At 65.9% G+C, this 17,678-nt stretch overlaps 2 protein-coding genes across 3 annotated transcripts in view; one reads left to right on the forward strand and one right to left on the reverse strand.

Moving 5' to 3' along the window:
• LOC134512327 (casein kinase II subunit alpha-like) overlaps positions 1 to 11,400 on the forward strand; it is a 36,700-nt gene extending 25,300 nt beyond the window's left edge. For both annotated transcript variants that reach the window (XM_063327720.1, XM_063327719.1), the window contains exons 5-13: positions 2,229 to 2,279; positions 3,372 to 3,431; positions 4,457 to 4,540; positions 6,906 to 7,016; positions 7,507 to 7,608; positions 10,113 to 10,213; positions 10,416 to 10,564; positions 10,860 to 10,949; positions 11,122 to 11,400. In XM_063327720.1, coding sequence (XP_063183790.1) covers positions 2,229 to 2,279; positions 3,372 to 3,431; positions 4,457 to 4,540; positions 6,906 to 7,016; positions 7,507 to 7,608; positions 10,113 to 10,213; positions 10,416 to 10,564; positions 10,860 to 10,949; positions 11,122 to 11,237 — 864 coding nt within the window. In that variant the 3' untranslated portion in view covers positions 11,238 to 11,400. The remainder of the gene's footprint in view (positions 1 to 2,228; positions 2,280 to 3,371; positions 3,432 to 4,456; positions 4,541 to 6,905; positions 7,017 to 7,506; positions 7,609 to 10,112; positions 10,214 to 10,415; positions 10,565 to 10,859; positions 10,950 to 11,121) is intronic.
• A 1,677-nt stretch (positions 11,401 to 13,077) lies between these two features.
• On the reverse strand, positions 13,078 to 17,181 carry DGAT1 (diacylglycerol O-acyltransferase 1). Its single transcript, XM_063327730.1, is given in 16 exon segments — positions 13,078 to 13,838; positions 13,938 to 13,952; positions 13,954 to 14,001; positions 14,122 to 14,209; positions 14,360 to 14,424; positions 14,719 to 14,768; positions 14,771 to 14,834; positions 14,961 to 15,005; positions 15,369 to 15,410; positions 15,529 to 15,567; positions 16,045 to 16,081; positions 16,083 to 16,179; positions 16,427 to 16,567; positions 16,681 to 16,786; positions 16,888 to 16,940; positions 17,056 to 17,181. Coding segments are annotated over 16 exon segments (1,155 nt in total). The 5' UTR covers positions 17,174 to 17,181; the 3' UTR covers positions 13,078 to 13,691.
• Between the last annotated feature and the right edge of the window lie 497 nt (positions 17,182 to 17,678).

Raw genomic sequence — 17,678 nt, forward strand, 5'->3', positions numbered from 1 at the left:
CTCATCAGATTTATTCTCCAGGCCCTTCACCACCTTCGTTGCCCTCCTCTGCCCTCGCTCCAGCACCTCGAGATCTCTCTCGTGTTGAGGTGCCCAGAACCGGACGCACCTCGGTCCTTCGGAGCCCTTCCCGCCCCTTGGATTAAGTCGTTCCCTGAGCTGGGACGGGCTCCCTGCCCCGCTTGGCACCCGTCCGGCAGCTGAAATCAGCCCCGGGGAGATCTCCGCGCCTGCTCCCCCGCCGGAGCGCTGCTGAGGCAATACCGAGGCGGTGGAGGAGAGGGTAGGAACGGAAGGAGGTGTTTCTGGCTGATCCGGCGGTGGCAGGTGGAGAAAGGGTTGTGCCTACAGCGCTCGGTCCCGAAAAAGCGGCTGGGGGCAAGGGCTGCCTTCTCCCCCGGTGGGTCGATTGGCTTTCAAACCACCCGGCTCTTGGCGTTTTGTCAGGAGAGCCGTGCCGGGCGCTGGCACGTCCGTCGGAGGCAGCGTTGGGAGGGATCTCCCCGCGATCCTTGGGGAACGCTGGCTGGATTCGGCACGTGCCTCGTCAGGCTGCGATCCGTTTTGCCGGCTGCCGCTCCCCGCCTCGGCGAAGGCCGGGGAGAAGGCCGGCCGGCGGCCAACGTGGGTGGATCGGCGGCGAACGGGAGGAGGTTGGGGTTGTGCCGCCGTCAAACCGATCAGGCAGAGGGATGCTTTGCTCCCGCCTTCGTGCCTCGGTGCTCTGCCGGGCGCCGAGACCCTTCGCTCCTCCCAAAACCATCATCTTCCCTTTCGTGGCGCTTCCCGGTCTGCCGGCTCTTGCCCAGGGGAGGTTTTTACTTCTCTGGGATACCTCGGAGCCGGGGTATCCCACTGTCCCTGCTGGTTTCTGATCCGGCCGGTGTGATGTGGGGCAGGATTGCCGGATTGCGGCGGGCTCGGAGCCAGGGGCAGGGCCGGGGGGGGGGGACATGATGACGACAACGACACCGGCAGCGCTCAGCAGGACCCGGAGGGTCTCGGAGAACCGCGCTTTTGGCAGCGGAAGGGCGAGTTTTCCGTGGGCAGGCTGATAAAAAGCCGGGGTGTTTGGCGTTGGCGCGGCTGAATTTCTCCGAGGCCCCCCGTGACTTCGTGCCGCCTGCCGCCCCGGTTAGAAAGCTGCGTTAGGGTGAATTAACGGGGCGTACGGGAGCCAATTTTAATCCTCTGCCGGGGCCGCGAAAGGCAGCTGTTTGTGGGGAGATAGCAGCGCCCGGGGGGGCCCTGGGGACAGGCTCTCGCTCCGCTGCTCCTTTTCCAGCCGGGATCCGCGCCGCCGGTGACGTTTGGGGTGAGAGAGAGCGCGCGGCGGGGAAAGGAGAGCGGGCGGATTTCACGGCCGGCGAGCGGGGCCGTGCCCCGGGGAACGGGGCCGGGGGGGGGCAGGCTCTCGGCGTCGGGGTGGGCAGCGGTTTTGGGGAGCAGCGGGCCGGAGGATTTTGGGGTGGGGGAGTGGAGGGGGTTTTCTCCCTGCACGCAGACCTTGGGAGTCTTGCCCGGGAAGGTCCTGCGTCCCGCTGCGAGGAGGAGGAGGAGGAGGAGGAGGAGGAGGAGGAGGAGGAGGAGGACATCAAAGGGAAAGGGGAAGGGATGGGGAGAGCCCTACAAAACCGAGCCCGACAAAACCGAGCCCGACAAAATCGGGCCCTACAAAGTCGAGCCCTACAGAACCAAGCCAGAAAACCGCGGCGTGAGACCCGCGGCAGCAGCTCGCTCGGCGTCCTGTGGCGGGGGGACGGGAACGGACCGCGTGCCCCCTCCGCGTACGGCTCCCCTCGCTGCCCCCTTCTCCTTTCTGCCCGAGTTTCCCTGAAGCCTTTGTGAGACGGGGGAGCCCCTTCCCCGGGTGTAACCGTAACCGGCTCCGGCAATGCCGGCAGGCACCGGTCGTAGAAACCAGCTCCTTTGCTTCCCACCTCGTCCCGAGCCAGCTTTCAGCGCCCAGAGGTTGGGGGGGGGGGCGGGTCTCGAGTCGGATGGGTTTGCGCGAAGCGGGAGAGCACGCGGTGGTGTAAAGGCCTAGCTCCCGTCGCCTCCGGATGCGGCTAAACGCCAGGCAGCGCTCCCCAGAGCAGCTGGTGCGTGGGGGTGCCGGGGGTCCCAGGGCCGGACACGGGGCCGCTGCCCCCCCTCCTGCCTCGAGGAAGACGACTAAACCTCTCTCTTTTCTTTCTGTCTCTGGAACCGGTGGCGTTGCCCCGCAGTCTCGGACGCCTGCCCTGGTCTTCGAGCACGTCAACAACACAGACTTCAAGGTGAGCGACCGACCGCCCCCCCACCAACACCCCCTCACCGCTGCCGACAACCTCCCGAATCCGACGCTGGCGTGTCCGGGAGAGCTCAGCCGGGCCCTGCTGCAGAGCGGGCGTTGCGCCCTGGCTACCGGTGGCGTTCCCGACCCGCTCTGCTGCTGGGGAGGGAACGGTCCTGTTGTTCCAGAGGCACGCGGTCGTCACGGGAATGGCTGGCACCGCTGCCTTCGAGGGGCCGGGGGGTCTGGGGCCGTGGCCACCTGCTCTTCTCTGCGTTTCACAGCTAAGGGCAGGGCCAGGGGTACAGTGCCGGTGTCCGCTGATGGTCCCGGCGGATCCCCAGGTCTCTCCCGTCGGCCCCAGCGGTTGGCCGTCGCGGGCTTGCATTCGCAACGCGGCGTTGGCCAATTTGCCGGCCGAAACCTTGGCTTAGTTGAGGCTGGTGTCCCTGGAGCCTGGGCTGAGCGGGAGGAGAGGGGAGGAGGGTTATTGCGGTGGGCTGGAGGAGTTGGTGAACCAGCCGCTGCTTCGCCTGCGGCTGCCGAGTTGTGTTTTCAGCGGGTAATTAACGCACGCCAAGTCCCGATGGCGGCCCTTCCTCCCCCCCCCCGCCCCCGATTCTTGTCCCCAAGGCTTGTCCTTGGCCTGGCGTGGGGAATTTCTCTCTGCCCTCGGGGTTTTGCGAGGGCGGAGAGGCGCGCGCTCTCATCCTCATCCCCTGTCCTCCGGGTGGGAAACCGAATCCTTCCCGGTGCTGGGTCTCGGGGAGGGTTTGGAGCTGCCTGGTCCCCTCCCGGGTGGAAGCGGGGAGGGCACACGGACGCTCCGGAGGTTGGTTAGTCAGACGGAGAGTCCGGCTTCTCCCTGCGGTGTGCTGGCGGTTGCCAGGTGGGGAAATTCGGGGTACAGAGAGGCTACAAAGGTGCCCGGGTGCCGTCTGGCCGGTCAGCGCCTCCGGGTTGAAGTTGTGGCTCCACAAGTGTCCGTCCTGCGCCGGCGGCTGGTGCCTCCAGCAGGAGCCCGGCTCCTGCCGCCGGGAGCGGTGGATAAACGCGCCGTGTGGTGTTAACCTGCTCCTTGTCTCCGTTCTTCCAGCAATTGTACCAGACGCTCTCGGATTTTGACATACGGTTCTACATGTATGAAATCCTAAAGGTAAGCTCCCGGGAGCGGCTGGGAAATCCACGCTCCCAGAGAAAACCCTCGCCCAAGCTGCTAAATCCGCCCCGAGGGACTCTGCGTGTGGGAGCAGGAGGGAGAGAGAGCGAAGCCCGTTTGGCTACTAACGCCCTGCTGGACCGTTGCCCGGCCGTCCACGTGGGATGGCTTCTTGGGCTCAGAGGCAGGTGGCTGTGGGGTGCGCTGGTGAGCGGCTCGGAGCGCGAGGTCACCCTGTCCTTGAGAAGCAGAAGCCGCCTTATTTATCTCCCCGGCTTCCTGCAAGACTTTGGCCTCCGCTGGGACGTGCTGTTGGAAGTGGCCTTGGTGGCACGCTGCCGTTGGGGCCGGGGCCGTGCTGGAGCCCGCTCGGGTGGTCAGCCAGGGCGGGGGACCGAGGGCACGGAAACCCTCTCCCAGAGCATTCCTTAGCTGTCCCAGCCGTTCCCACCGGCAGAGACCGGCCAGGATTGACCCCAGTGTCCCGTCTGCCGGCCTTCGGTCGGAGCAGGCGTTGCAGGGACGTGGCAGCCTCTGAACGAGGTCTCCTTCGGCGCGGTGTCTCCTCCGGTGGGGCTGGCGCGGGGCCGCAGCGGGAGACGGGGTTTGTCCCCTCACCGCCGCTCGGTCACGCTCCAGCTCTTGGGTTTGGGCTGGGCTTCAAGGGGTCATTTTTGGGGATGGAGGTGGGGGGGGGTGGGGGGCTGAAAGCCCGGGGCAATGGGAGCTGCAGCGCCGATTTTAGTGGTCTCCTCCCAGGAGAGGTGACGGTACGTGCCGGACACCGGGGAGGCTCCGCGCCGGAGGCGACTGCGCAGGATCTGGAGTAGAGCCGAGATCTGGAGGTCCCCGGGGAACGCGGCCGTGCTGTTAGGGCAGGCGTCACTGCCGCGGGGGGCTGGCTCCCTCCCCCAGCAGCCTGAGGCTCCGTCCTTCGCCGCCTCCGGCTGCGGGCTCTGCCCCATCCCGCCGCCTCCTTGGGCGGAGGGAGGTTTTCTGACGGGCCCCCGTTCTGTCCCCAGGCGCTGGACTACTGTCACAGTATGGGTGTCATGCATCGAGACGTCAAGCCACACAACGTCATGATTGACCATGAGCACAGAAAGGTACGGCCGGGCCCCGCTGGCCCCGGGACCAGCTCCCTGGGGAAAGGGGGAGGCTGCAGGCAGCGGGGGGCTGGTTCCCTCTCGGAGGGGAGCGGGTCAGCCGTGCCCTGCTGGGCTCCTGCTCTCGCTGCCGCAGGCTGAGCAGGGGCCGTGAGCTCTTAGGGTCGTAGAATCGCAGAGTCCTCGAGGCCGGAAAAGACTTTTCAGATCATGGAATCCAACCCTTAACCCAGCGCTGCCCAAACCCAGCGCTACCCCGCGTCCCTCAGCGCCGCGTCTGCCCGGCTTTTCCATCCCTCCGGGGATGGCGACTCCCCCACTGCCCTGGGCAGCCTCTTCCAACGCCCGACAGCCCTTTCCATGAAGGAATTTTCCCCGATATCCATCCTAAACCTGCCCTGGCGCAACTGGAGGCCGTTCCCTCTTGTCCCGTGGCCTGTTCCTTGGGAGAAGAGCCCGACCCCCCCTGGCTGCCCCCTCCTTTCAGGGAGCTGCGGAGAGCGAGAAGGTCTCCCCTCGGCCCCCTTTTCTCCAGGCTGAACACCCCCAGCTCCCTCAGCCGCTCCTCACAAGTTCTCCAGACCCTTCTCCTCCTTCTCCAGAACCCCTCGCCACCTCCGTTGCCCTTCCCTGGGCACGCTCCAGCCCCTCAATCAATGTCTTTCTTGCCCTGAGGCCGCTCGGCTCCCGGCAAAGAGCCTTTGTCCCAGCAGGAGAACCGGCCCTTCACTTTCCCCCCCAATCCTTCCCAGTGCTCCCGCCCAGCACGGGCTCAAACCACCCTTATCCTGCCTCCAGCTGCCGCGGACCCTCGCGGTTTCGACAGCAAAAGTGAATTCCTCGTGATCCTGCCCCATTCTCCGGCAGCACCAGCCCTCCCGCGCCGGGATTCGGGGCAGGAGAGCCCTGCCTCGACGTCCCCATCTGGGCCCCAGCGCGGGGAGGGAGGGCGGGGGGGGATTTGGAAATACAGGTGATCCATAAAACCCGCACCTGCCTCCAGTAAATTCCCTTCCTTTGTTTGGGGCTCGTAAATGTAACTTTAGATTTCTTCCAGCGCCTCTCTAGCCACCGGCCAGCTGGGACCTCGCAATAAAAAGGACTTCAAAAAGGCGCCGTCTCGGACTGGGGGAGCCGGGCGTCTCCCCGTGGCACGGGCAAAGGCTTGTGTGGCCGGGGAACGCCCCCGTTATCAGAACGGAGGGGCCGAACACCCCACCCCCCCACCCCCGGCCCTCCCCGCCGTGCTCTTTGGGCGCCGTGCCCTTTGAAATCTTCCCCGTCATCGCGGCCCTGGTATCGCCCGGCGGCCAACCGGCTGCGTTTTCTCCTAACCGCCGAGCTCGCCCGACGGCTGAGCCGGGCCGGCAACGTTGCCTTCTCCCCACATCAGTGTTAAAACCGCTGGGGAGGCTCTTGGTGGACGGTAGATGTCGTGTCTCTCTGTGCCGGTGAGACTTCTGGCGTAAGCCAACCAGGGAAACGCGCCCTGGGGGGCATTTTAGAATCGGAATCACCGAATGGTTTGGGCGTGAAGGGACTTTAAAGGCCATCGCGTCCCACCACCCTGCCACGGGCTGGGACATCTTCAACTAGAACACGTTGCTCCGAGCCCCGGCCAACCTGGCCTTGAACCCCTCCAGGGATGGGGCAGCCACAGCTTCTCGGGGCAACCTGGGCCAGGGGCTCACCAGCTTCATCATGGAGAATTTCTGCCTTATTTTTAATCTCAGTCTCCCCTCTTTTGGTTTAAAACCCATCCCCCTCGTCCCGTGGCTCCCCTCCCTGCTCCAGAGTCCCTCCCCAGCTTTCCCGGAGCCCCTTGAGGGCCTGGAAGGGGCTGGAAGGTCTCCGCGGAGCCTTCTCTTCTCCAGGCTGAACCCCCCCAGCTCTCCCAGCCTGTCCTCCCAGCAGAGGGGCTCCAGCCCTCCCGGCATCTCCGGGGCCTCCTCTGGCCCCGCTCCAACACCTCCGTGTCTCTCCTGTGCTGGGTGCCTACTGAGGCGGGTGTAAAGCTGCTGGAAAGCCCCAATTAGAGAGTAATTATCAGTGGTTTGCCATCAAAGCGACAGGCAGCGCTCAGCGGTCCCACGGGGACGTCCCGGGCCGGGTGTTACTCGGTATTTTAACGACCTGGCCGACGGACCGGAGACCCGGCGTCGTCTGCAGGTTTTAAGGAGCGAAGCTGGGGAGGGCCACGAGTCCCCTGGGGTCCAAAGGGATCCCGGCGGGTTCGAGAGCGGAGCAGAGGCAGGTTGGCGGTGGCAAACGCGCCCAGGGCGGCGGGCGAGTCGTCGTGGGCCTGGGGGTCTGCGTGGCCGCGGGTCCCGGCACCCACGGTGCGTTCTCTCTCCGTCTCCTCCAGCTGCGCCTCATCGACTGGGGGTTGGCGGAGTTCTACCACCCCGGCCAGGAGTACAACGTGCGGGTGGCCTCCCGGTACTTCAAGGGACCGGAGCTCCTGGTAGATTATCAGGTACGTGGCGACGGGGCCCACGAGAGCGGAGGGCTGGTTGCGGAGATGCCGCTGGCGTCCCACGCCCAGACACGTGCCCGGCGGGTCGCAACCCGCGGTTGCGCCTGAGCGGGCCGAGGAGACGGCCCACGCTGGCCGGGAAAGCTCGTCAAGCGATCGGTGTAACCATCCCGGGCTCAATCTGTGCCAAGGGGTGAAGTAAAATGGGGAAAATGGGAATAAAAGCCAGTACGTGCCACCCTCCGAAGAGCCCTCGGGGTGGCTGCTCTCGGCAGAGGGACGAGGCCGGTCCAGGGTCTGGACCCGAAGCTTGTGTTGGGGACGGTCCCGGGGGCAAAGCCGAGCGCGGAACCACCGGCGGCGGTACCCGAAACCGTCCTTCTGCTCTCTGCCGTCCTCCGGGAGGGGGCTCAGCGCGTCTTCCCCCGTCCCCCCGGTGGCTCCCGGAGCTTCGCTGACCTCCCCTCTCTCTTTCCTTCGGCTTTTCCAGATGTACGACTACAGCTTAGACATGTGGAGTCTAGGCTGCATGCTGGCCAGCATGATCTTCCGGAAAGAGCCCTTCTTCCACGGTCACGACAACTACGACCAGGTGAGGTCCCGGGCAGCACCCTGCCCGCTGCCCCCCGTCACCCCCTCCGGCCGCAGACACCCCCGGAGAGCCTGGGAACGCGCCGGTCTCTCTCCGTCTCCTCCCCACAGCCAGGGTCTTGTGTCCATCCCCTCCCCGTGCCGGGGTCTCATCTCCATCCCTTCCCCGTGCTGGAGTCACATCTCCATCCCTTCCCCACACCGGGGGCTCGTCTCCATCCCCTCCCCGTGCCGGAGTCACATTTCCATCCCTTCCCCACACCGGGGGCTCGTCTCCATCCCTTCCCCATGCCGGGGGTCTCGTCTCCATCCCATCCCCACACCAGGGTCACATCTCCATCCCTTCCCCACACCAAGGTCTCATCTCCACCCCCTTCCCCATGCTGTGGTCTTGTCTCCATCCCTTCCCCACACCGGGGTCTCGTCTCCATCCCATCCCCACGCCGGGGTCACATCTCCATCCCTTCCTCACTCCAAGGTCTCGTCTCCATCCCTTCCCCATGCCGGGTTCTTGTCTCCGTCCCCTCCCCACACCGGGTTCTCATCTCCATCCCATCCCCACACTGGGGTCACATCTCCATCCCTTCCCCACGCCAGGGTCTCTTCTCCATCCCATTCCCCATGTTGGGGTCACATTTCCATCCCTTCCCAACACCAAGGTCTCTTCTCCATCCCCTCCCCATGCCAAGGTCTCGTCTCCATCCCTTCCCCACACCGGGGTCTCATCTCCATCCCATCCCCACACTGGGGTCACATCTCCATCCCTTCCTCACTCCAAGGTCTCGTCTCCATCCCTTCCCCATGCCGGGTTCTTGTCTCCGTCCCCTCCCCACACCAGGTTCTCATCTCCATCCCATCCCCACACTGGGGTCACATCTCCATCCCTTCCCCACGCCAGGGTCTCTTCTCCATCCCATTCCCCATGTTGGGGTCACATTTCCATCCCTTCCCAACACCAAGGTCTCTTCTCCATCCCCTCCCCATGCCAAGGTCTCGTCTCCATCCCTTCCTCACACCGGGGTCTCATCTCCATCCCATCCCCACACTGGGGTCACATCTCCATCCCTTCCCCACACCAGGGTCTCGTCTCCATCCCCTCCCCATGTGGTGGTCTTGTCTCCATCCCCTCCCCATGTTGGGGTCACATCTCCATCCCTTCCCCACGCCAAGGTCTCATCTCCATCCCTTCCCTACGCCAAGGTCTCATCTCCATCCCTTCCTCGTGACAAGGTCTTATCTCCATCCCTTCCCCACTCCAAGGTCTCATCTCCATCCCTTCCCTACGCCAAGGTCTCATCTCCATCCCTTCCTCGTGACAAGGTCTCATCTCCATCCCTTCCCCATGCCAAGGTCTTATCTCCATCCCTTCCCCACGCCAAGGTCTCATCTCCATCCCTTCCCTACGCCAAGGTCTTATCTCCATCCCTTCCCCATGCCAAGGTCTCGTCTCCATCCCTTCCCCACGCTGGGGTCTGGGTGCTCCCTGCCTCTCCCATCCCTCCGCTTTCCGTCCGAGGGAGGAGCGGGTGACCCGGCAGGTAAATCTGGGGGTGGCTGGGCGGTGGAGCAAGGCACTGGTTGCACCGGGAGGCGCTAAGAGGAGCCACCTGCCTGACCCACGCGCCGCAGGAGGGGCTGTAGCCGAAGGGCAGCTCAGGGCCTGGGCTCGGTTCTGGTTACTGCAACCGATGCTGCTGCCGGGGGCGGGGGAACGGTTCGTGGGACGGCGCCTTCGGAGCTGGCTGGTGTTTCCCAGTTGTGTCGGCTCCCATGAGCTCAGCCGGCAAACGCCGGCTCCGGGGAGACCTTCCAGCCCCTTCCAGGCCCTCAAGGGGCTCCGGAAAGCTGGGGAGGGACTCTGGAGCAGGGAGGGGAGCCCCGGGACGAGGGGGAAGGGTTTTAAACCAAAAGAGGGGAGACTGAGATTAAAAACAAGGCAGAAATTCTCCACGATGAAGCTGGTGAGCCCCTGGCCCAGGTTGCCCCGAGAAGCTGTGGCTGCCCCATCCCTGGAGGGGTTTCAAGGCCAGGTTGGAGGGGGCTTTGGGCAACCTGGGCTGGTGGGAGGTGGCCCTGCTCCCTTCCCACCCAAACCGTTCCGTGATTCCGTGGCTCTACCCCACCGCAGCTTGGAGAAGGGCCCGCAGGTTAGTGGGATCCCGGCTCCCCGCTGCACCCGCCCTCGGGGCGAGGAGGGGAAATGGGAAAAACAGGTGTCTGGCTCCGCTCCGGCTCCGCAACACGGGCCCCGGAGCAAGTCGGGAACGAGTTTCCCCCTTCCCCGCTCACCGCACGCCTCCGCGCGGCTTCCAGCCGCCCCAGGGAAGGGCTGCGAGGCTTCGCCTTCGCTTTCCTCCCTGGAGAGGGCCGGGAGCGCTTCCGTCCCCAGCCACGGAGCTCCGCGGGGCCGCATCCTCGCTGGGGGAGCCCCGGGCTGGCAGGAACCCCCCCCCCCGTCCCCTCCGTCCCCCCCTCACCGTCGCTCCTTCTCCCCGCTCCTGCCAGCTCGTGCGTATCGCCAAGGTGCTGGGGACGGAGGACCTGTACGACTACATCGACAAGTACAACATCGAGCTCGATCCCCGCTTCAACGACATCCTCGGCAGGTGGGGTGCGTCCCCCGAAGCCTCCCGCTTCCCGCGGCCGGCAACCGGCCCGGCGCCGGCCGTACCGTACCGTACCGGCCACGGTGGCCAGTGTCTGGGTGCGGAGAGGGGAGAGGGGAGAGGGCAGCGCGGGAGGTGAGCCCGAGGGCTTGGGGATGATGCTTCTCCTCCTCCTCCTCCTTCCTCCTCCTCCTCCTCGCAGACACTCGCGGAAGCGATGGGAGCGCTTCGTGCACAGCGAGAACCAGCACCTCGTCAGCACCGAGGCCCTCGATTTCTTGGACAAGCTGCTGCGCTACGACCACCAGACGCGACTCACTGCCCGGGACGCCATGGAGCACCCTTATTTCTGTACGTTTCCCCCCCCCACACCCCCCTCGGGGCCGCCGCTCTCTCCCTACCCCCGGCCCTTCCTCTGCCCCCGCAACCCACCTCCTTCCTCCTCCTCGCTGCTGGCGCCGTTCCTTCCGCGGCTCCCTCCTGCCGCCCCTCCATCCAACGGCGGGGCTGTCTCTCGGTGGGGAAGGGATGGTGGTGGTGGTGGTGGGGGGTGACGAGGCGCCGGTGCCCCCCTGGGCGTGGGGGGGAGCCTCCGCTGACCCCTTTTGCCTTCCTCCCCGCCATCCTCGGCTCCCAGACCCCGCAGATCCCATAGCGAAAGACCCGGCAAGGATCGGCACCTCGGCCGGGCTCGCGGCCACCAACACCCCTGTCAGCTCCTCCAGTATGTTGGCAGGTGAGCGCCGGAGCCCGCGGCGGGGGGGGGGGGGGGGGTCCGAGACCCCCATTCCAGCCCACAACCGGGACTGAGCACCCCCATCTCTGAGCTCTCCTGATGCGTTTCCCCCCCCCCCCCTCTTTTCTCTTTCTCTGTCCGTGTCCCCCCCACCCCGCACCCCCCGCCGCAGGTATTACCTCGCTGGCGGCGTCGCAGCCCATGGGCGGCCTGGCCGCGTCGCCCGTCATCTCCTCTCCCAACGCTTTGGGTTCGCCGGTCCCCGCCGCCGCGGGCGCCCAACCCTGAAACTCGCCTCTCGGCCGCCCGGCTCGACGGAGGCCGCCGCCGTCACCGCCACACCGCCATCGCCGCCGCCGCCGCCGCGCCTGCCTTGGGCCCCCGCTGCCCCCCGTCGTCCCCTCCGCAGCCACGAGCTCCAGCCGCCCCGGCCCGCGGGCAGAAACCGGGTTGGGGGGGTTTTTTTGGGGGTGGGGGGAAACAGGAGGGCGCTCCGGAATTTTATTTTTATTTCTGTTGAGTAGGGGGGTGGAGGGGGGTGGGCGGGGGGGAAAAAAAAAAAAAAGAGGAAAAATGGAGGTTCCTTTTTTTTTTTCCCCTTTTTTTTTCCTTTTTTTTTTCCTTTTTTTTTCCTTTTTTTTTTCCTTTTTTTTCCTTTTTTTCCCTTTTTTTTTCCTTTTTTTTCCCTTCTTTTTTCCTTCTTTTTTTTTCCTTTTTTTTCCTTCTTTTTTTTTCCTTTTTTTTCCTTCTTTTTTTTTCCTTTTTTTTCCTTCTTTTTTTTCCTTCTTTTTTTTTCCTTTTTTTTCCTTCTTTTTTTTTCCTTTTTTTTCCTTTTTTTTTCCTTTTTTTTTCCTTTTTTTTTCCTTTTTTTTTCCTTTTTTTTCCTTTTTTTTTTTTTCCCTTTTACCCCCCCCACACCCCCCTTCTCTGTGCAGTAACGGTATCGCGCTCGCTGGCGATGGACCAAGGCTGAGCTCTGTTGTGTCCGTGTCGGGGTACGGAGTTAGCCGCGTTCTTCTCATGAGGATCATGGTTAGTGATGATGCAACTACAGTGTAGAAATCTAAAATGAATAATAAAATTTATTTTCTATGTCCCTAACAGGACAGCGGGAGCGGCAGCTGCTTCTGAGGCTGGGGGGGGGGGGGGGAAACGCTGCCCATGAGCCGGCACCGTGCGCTGCAGCACAGAAACCCCCCCGCAGCCTGGGCTGCATCCCCAGCAGCGTGGGCAGGGGGGCGAGGGGGGGATTCTGCCCCTCTGCTCCGCTCGGGGGAGACCCCCCTGCAGTGCTGCCTCCAGCCCCGGGGACATCGGGAGGACACGGAGGTGTCGGAGCGGGGGCCGGAGGAGGCCCCGGAGATGCCGGGAGGGCTGGAGCCCCTCTGCTGTGGGGACAGGCTGAGAGAGCTGGGGGGTTCAGCCTGGAGAAGAGAAGGCTCCGCGGAGACCTTCCAGCCCCTTCCAGGCCCTCGAGGGGCTCCGGGAAAGCTGGGGAGGGACTCTGGAGCAGGGAGGGGAGCCACGGGACGAGGGGAAGGGTTTTAAACCAAAAGAGGGGAGATTGAGATTAAAAATAAGGCAGAAATTCTCCATGATGAAGCTGGTGAGCCCCTGGCCCAGGGTGCCCAGAGAAGCTGTGGCTGCCCCATCCCTGGAGGGGTTCAAGGCCAGGTTGGCCGGGGCTTTGGGCAACCTGGGCTGGTGGGAGGTGGCCCTGCCCAGGGCAGGGGGTGGCACTGGGTGGCCTTTGAGGGTCCCTTCCCACCCAAACCCTTCTGTGATGGGGGGGGGTCAGGAGTTTCTGGGGCTGGGAGGTCCCTGTGGGGGCCTCGGCGGGGGGTAGGAGGTGGCATCAAGGGGGTGGGAGCTGCCCCTGCTCGGGGGAAGGTTGGGTGGGGGGGATAAAACCACCAGGGTGGGGACACAAACTGCCCCCCCCCCCAGGCCAGGACTGAACCCCCCCCCTCCCCAACCTCACCCCAAGTCCCCCCCCCGGCTCCTGTCCCACTGCATCAGCAGAGGGGAGGGAGGGAGGGAGGAAGGGGGCCGGGGCCAGGCTTGTTGGGGGGGGGGGGGGGGGTGGGGGGGAAAAAAAAAAAAAGGCAAAATAAAAGAAAACACGAAAAAAAACCAAAAAAAAAAGACACTTTAATCACTGGGTATTTGACAGATAGAATCTGGGAGGGTTAAAAAGTGGCTGAGTGAGGCCGGGAGGCAGCAGCAGGTCCCCGGGTCCCGTCCCATCCCGTCGTCGTCCCCCCCCCGACCACCACCACCACCAAAAGGAGAGGGCAGGGCTGCAGGCAGGGGGGGCAAGACACGACATCCCCCCCCCCCCACCCCCCCGCCATCCCCAGGAGTGTGACAGGGAGGGAAGGGGACAGTCGCGGTGCGGGGACAGTCCCTTAAAGTGCCTTAAAACAGCCGCCGTTCGGCCACTTAAAGCTGGGGGGGGGACACGGGGACAGCTGCCTCCCCCCTCCTGTGCCCCCCGCCACCCCTCGTCCCCAGGGCGGGGGGGGGGGGGCCGTGTGTGTGTGTGCGTCCCACGTTGTGGGGGGGGGGGGGGCTATTGCATTGATCCGACATTCAATTCCCAAGGACGGGTGACGCCGGAGTTGGGGGGGGGGGGAACCAGGGGGGGTTGTGTGTGTGGCGCTGGCAGCGGCGCCAAGTCCCCGCGTGCGTCGCCGTCCCCCGGGGGGGGGTGGTGGGACAGAGGGGGGGGGACGGACACCCTCAGGGGTGGCCTTCGTAGTTGAGCACGTAGTAGTCGTGCACGTACATGAGGACGGCGATGGGCTGCCCGATGATGAGGGACATCCAGACGGCCGCGTTCCCGTAGTTCCCCCTGAGGAACCTGGAGACGAACCAGGCCAGCGGGATCTGGAAGGGATTGGAGAAGGGGGGGGGGGGGGCAGCATCAGTTTCCCCCCCCGCACCCCCCAAAAGAAGGGGTTCAAGCCCCCAGGGGGCCGCGCTCACCTGAGCCGCCATCCCCCATGAACGCCCCAGAGCCGGAACATCTTCAAGGGACGCTCACCAAATACTGCGGGGGGGACACGGGCTTTTTTTTTTTTTTTTTTTGGGATTGGGGGGGGGGAAAAGGAGGGGGGGCAGCCCAGGCAGCCCCCCCCCCGCCCCAAGAGCCGGGGGAGGAAGCACTGACCTCATGGAAGAAGGCAGACGCCAAGAAAACGGCCGTCTGGGCCACCCACTTGCTGGCCCCCCGCTTCAGCATGGGCTTGTAGAAGTGCCTGAGGGCAGCGGCGGCAAAACCCCCCCCCAGCTTAGCGCTTGGAGTGGGGGGGGGGGGGGGGGTCCCAGGAGCAGGGAATGGGGTGTGGGGGACGCAGAGAGTCCGTGTCCCGTCCCCCCCCCCCCAACTCCTGCCACCCCCAACCCACCTGAGACACCACTTGTGGACGGGGATGTTCCAGTTCTGCCAGAAATAGGTCACCGACTCGAGTTCCTGAGGAAGAGGAGGGCAGCGAGCCGCGTCCGGAGGGGGGGGGGGGGTTGCTGCTGCCTTCTGCCCCCCCCCGCCGCCCAGCCTCCCCACTCCACCCACACCGCTGGGACACCCCCCCCCCAAAAAAAAAAAAATTACCCCACGCCCAGGCAGGGCCCTGCTCTCGGGGACAGCGTTGCGTGCGCGCGCGTCCTGGGTGTCCCCTGTCGTCCCCCACCCCGTGTCGTCGTCCCCCCCGTGTCCCCCACTCCCCCCCCCCGTGTCGTGTGTCCGTTCTCCCCCCCCCCCCCCAACTCACCACCAGTCCCTGTAAAACTCCCTGTCCCCAAACTGCATCACTTCGCCACCACGTTCAGGCAGGAGTGGAAGAACCAGTAGAAGAAGATGAGCCAGATGAGGTGGTTGGGGACCTGGGAGGGGGGGGGGGGGGACCAGAAGGTATTGGGGGGGGGGGGGGGGAAGGGGTTGGCTGGCCCCCCCCCCCCCCCCCGCAAGGGCAGGGGGCTCGGGGTAGGGGGGCAAGGGGGGCTACTCACGGCCAGCTTCAGGAGCCGCTCGATGATGCGGGAATAATCCATGTCCTGCAAAGGCAGGGGCTGCCGTCACCCCCCCCCGCCAACCCCCCCACACACACACATACACACCCCCCCCCGGGCACACACACCCCCCCCCCCCGGGCACACACACCCCCCCCCCCGGGGCACACACCCCCCCCCCGGGCACACACACCCCCCCCCGGGCACACAGAGCCGCGCCAGCCCGGGAAGAGGGCAAGGGGGGGGGTGTGGGGGGGGGGCCAGGCAGCCTCTGCCCCACTGAGGGCAGGCTCGGGATGGGGGGGGGGGGGAATTGGGGGGGGGGAAGGTAAAGAGACAGAGCCTTCCTCCCCGCCCCCCCCCCCCCCCCAAAAATCACCAGGCCGTGGGGGTCCCGGCCCCCCTCACCCGAAAGGGCTTCATGGAGTTCTGGATCGTGGGCACCATCCACTGCAACGGGAAAAACCGCGGATGGAGCCCCGGCCCCTGCGCGGGGAGGGGGGGCAGATAACCCCCCCCCCGCCTCGCCCCCCACCCCCCACACCCCCCCCCCCCAAAAAAAAAGTACCTGCTGGATCAGCCCCACCAGCAGCTGGATGAAGAAGAGCTGGATGAAGAGAGGCAGCGACGGAGCCGTCAGCGGGGGCACCCGGCCCCCCCCCCGCGTCTCAGGGACCACCCACCCCCCCCCCCCCCAGTCCCCTCCTGCCTCAGGGACCCCCCCCCCCCCCATCATCCCCCCTCCCCCCACCGCAGGGACACACAACCCCCCCCCCCCCCCCGCAACCTCGGGGCACCCCCTCATCATCCCCCTCCGTCTCAGGGACGCCCCCCCCCCCATATCGTCCTTTCCCACCTCAAGGAACACACCCCCACCCCCCCCCCATCCCAACGACCCCCCCATCATCTCAGAGACCCCCCACCCCCCCCAACATCCCTACCCACCTCAAAGAGCCCCCCCCCATCTCAGGCCGCCCCCTCCCCAGTCCTGCTGCGGCAGCAGAGGGCAGGTTCCCCCCCCCCCCCCCCAAGCAGGTTTAACCCCCCCCCCCCAGGACGCCCCCCCCCCCCCCCCAGGTCTCACCATCTCGAAGAGGCGCCGCAGGAGGAGCGCTTGCGGACGCGGGGGAGCGGGGGAAATTCAGCTCGTAGCACAGGGTGGGCGCGAAGAGAAAGTAGTAGAGATCTGGGGGGGGGGGGAAAGAGGGAAAACGTGGGGCTACGGAGCCGGGGACACCCCCGGGGGGGGTCCGGGGACATCCCCCCCCCCCAAAAAAACACGGGTCGAGGTCCCACTTACTTCCGTAGGTGAGGTGGCCGGGTAGGTGACCTCGCTCTTCCCCACGTCCCCGTTGGCTTTCGTTGGCCCCGGAGCTGGGAGATGGGGGGGGTGGGGAAAAAAATGGGAACCGTGACCCCCCCGCCGCCACCACCACCAGCTCCGCCGCGGGTGGGACGAGCCGTACCTGCGGCCGAGCCGTGGCCGGGGGGGGCCGGGGGGGCCCCTTGGGCCTCCCTCCTCTCCCGACACCACTTATTGACGTCCCTGAAGGAGAAGAGCTTGAGGAAGAGGACGGTGTAGACGGCCAGGGCGAAGACGGCCCCCACTGCGGGGAGAGAGGGGGGGGGGGAAAAGAGAAAAAGCGGTGAAAAAGAGAGGGAGGGGGCCGGATCGGGCCCCCTTTTAGCCGTCCCCCCCCCCGTCCCCCTGTCCCCTCACCTGGGGTGATGGAGGTGACGGCGAGGACGACGGCGGCGGGGAAGCAGAGGATGGCCAGGAGGTTGAGGGCGTGCAGGGCGGCCCCCGCGCCCTCCGACAGGGAGCCCTGGGGGAGACGGGGGATTTAGGGGTGGGGGGGGGGGTGGGGGGGGGCACCCCCAGGCACCGGGGAAGGTTTTGGGGGGGGGTGTGTGGGGGGGGTCTCACCGCTGCCAGCCGTCTCTCCAAGGCCAAGGCCACCAGGGTGAAGACGTTGGCCACTGCGAAGAGAGGAGGAGGAGGAGGAGGAAGGTGGTCGGGGGGGTGTGTGGTGTGTCGTCCCCCCCCCACAACATCCCCACTGAGCCCGGGGGGGGGCTGGGGGGGGCCACTCACCGATGACCAGGCAGAGGGAGGGCCAGCTGTAGGGGTCTTTGAGGAAGAGGGAGACCACCTGGATGGGGTCCACCAGGATCCCGTACCTGCATTTGGGGGGGGGGGGGGAATGAGCCATCGGGCCCCCCACCCCCCCCCCTTTCCCCCCCCCACCCCCCCCGGACACCCCCAGCCTCCAGGACCCCGCTCCGGGGTGGGGGGCTCCCGTAACACCGGCATTTCCCCGTGGGGACAGTCCCTGCTCCACCCCCCCCCCCCGAGGATCCGTCCAGTGGGATCCCAGGGATGGATGCACCCCCCCCCCGCCCCCCCCATCGTCCCCCCCGGCCCATTTCCCCCCCACCGCGCCTCCAGCCCCCTTCTGGGGACGGTGACACCCACAGTGTCCCCCACACACACACACACACTGTACTATGGATAATGACACCCCCATGTCCCCCCCCAGCCCCACTCTGGGGACGGTGACACCCCCCCAGTCCCACACCGTGGGACAATGACACATACCCTCCCCCCCAGCCCCACGTCGGGGACAATGACACCCCCTATGTCCCCCCCCCCAGCCCCACGTCGGGACGATGACACCCCCCATGTCCCCCCCCAGCCCCACTCTGGGGACAGTAACA

The sequence above is a fragment of the Chroicocephalus ridibundus genome, chromosome 2 (assembly GCF_963924245.1).
Source record: "Chroicocephalus ridibundus chromosome 2, bChrRid1.1, whole genome shotgun sequence".
NCBI classification, from domain to species: domain Eukaryota; kingdom Metazoa; phylum Chordata; class Aves; order Charadriiformes; family Laridae; genus Chroicocephalus; species Chroicocephalus ridibundus.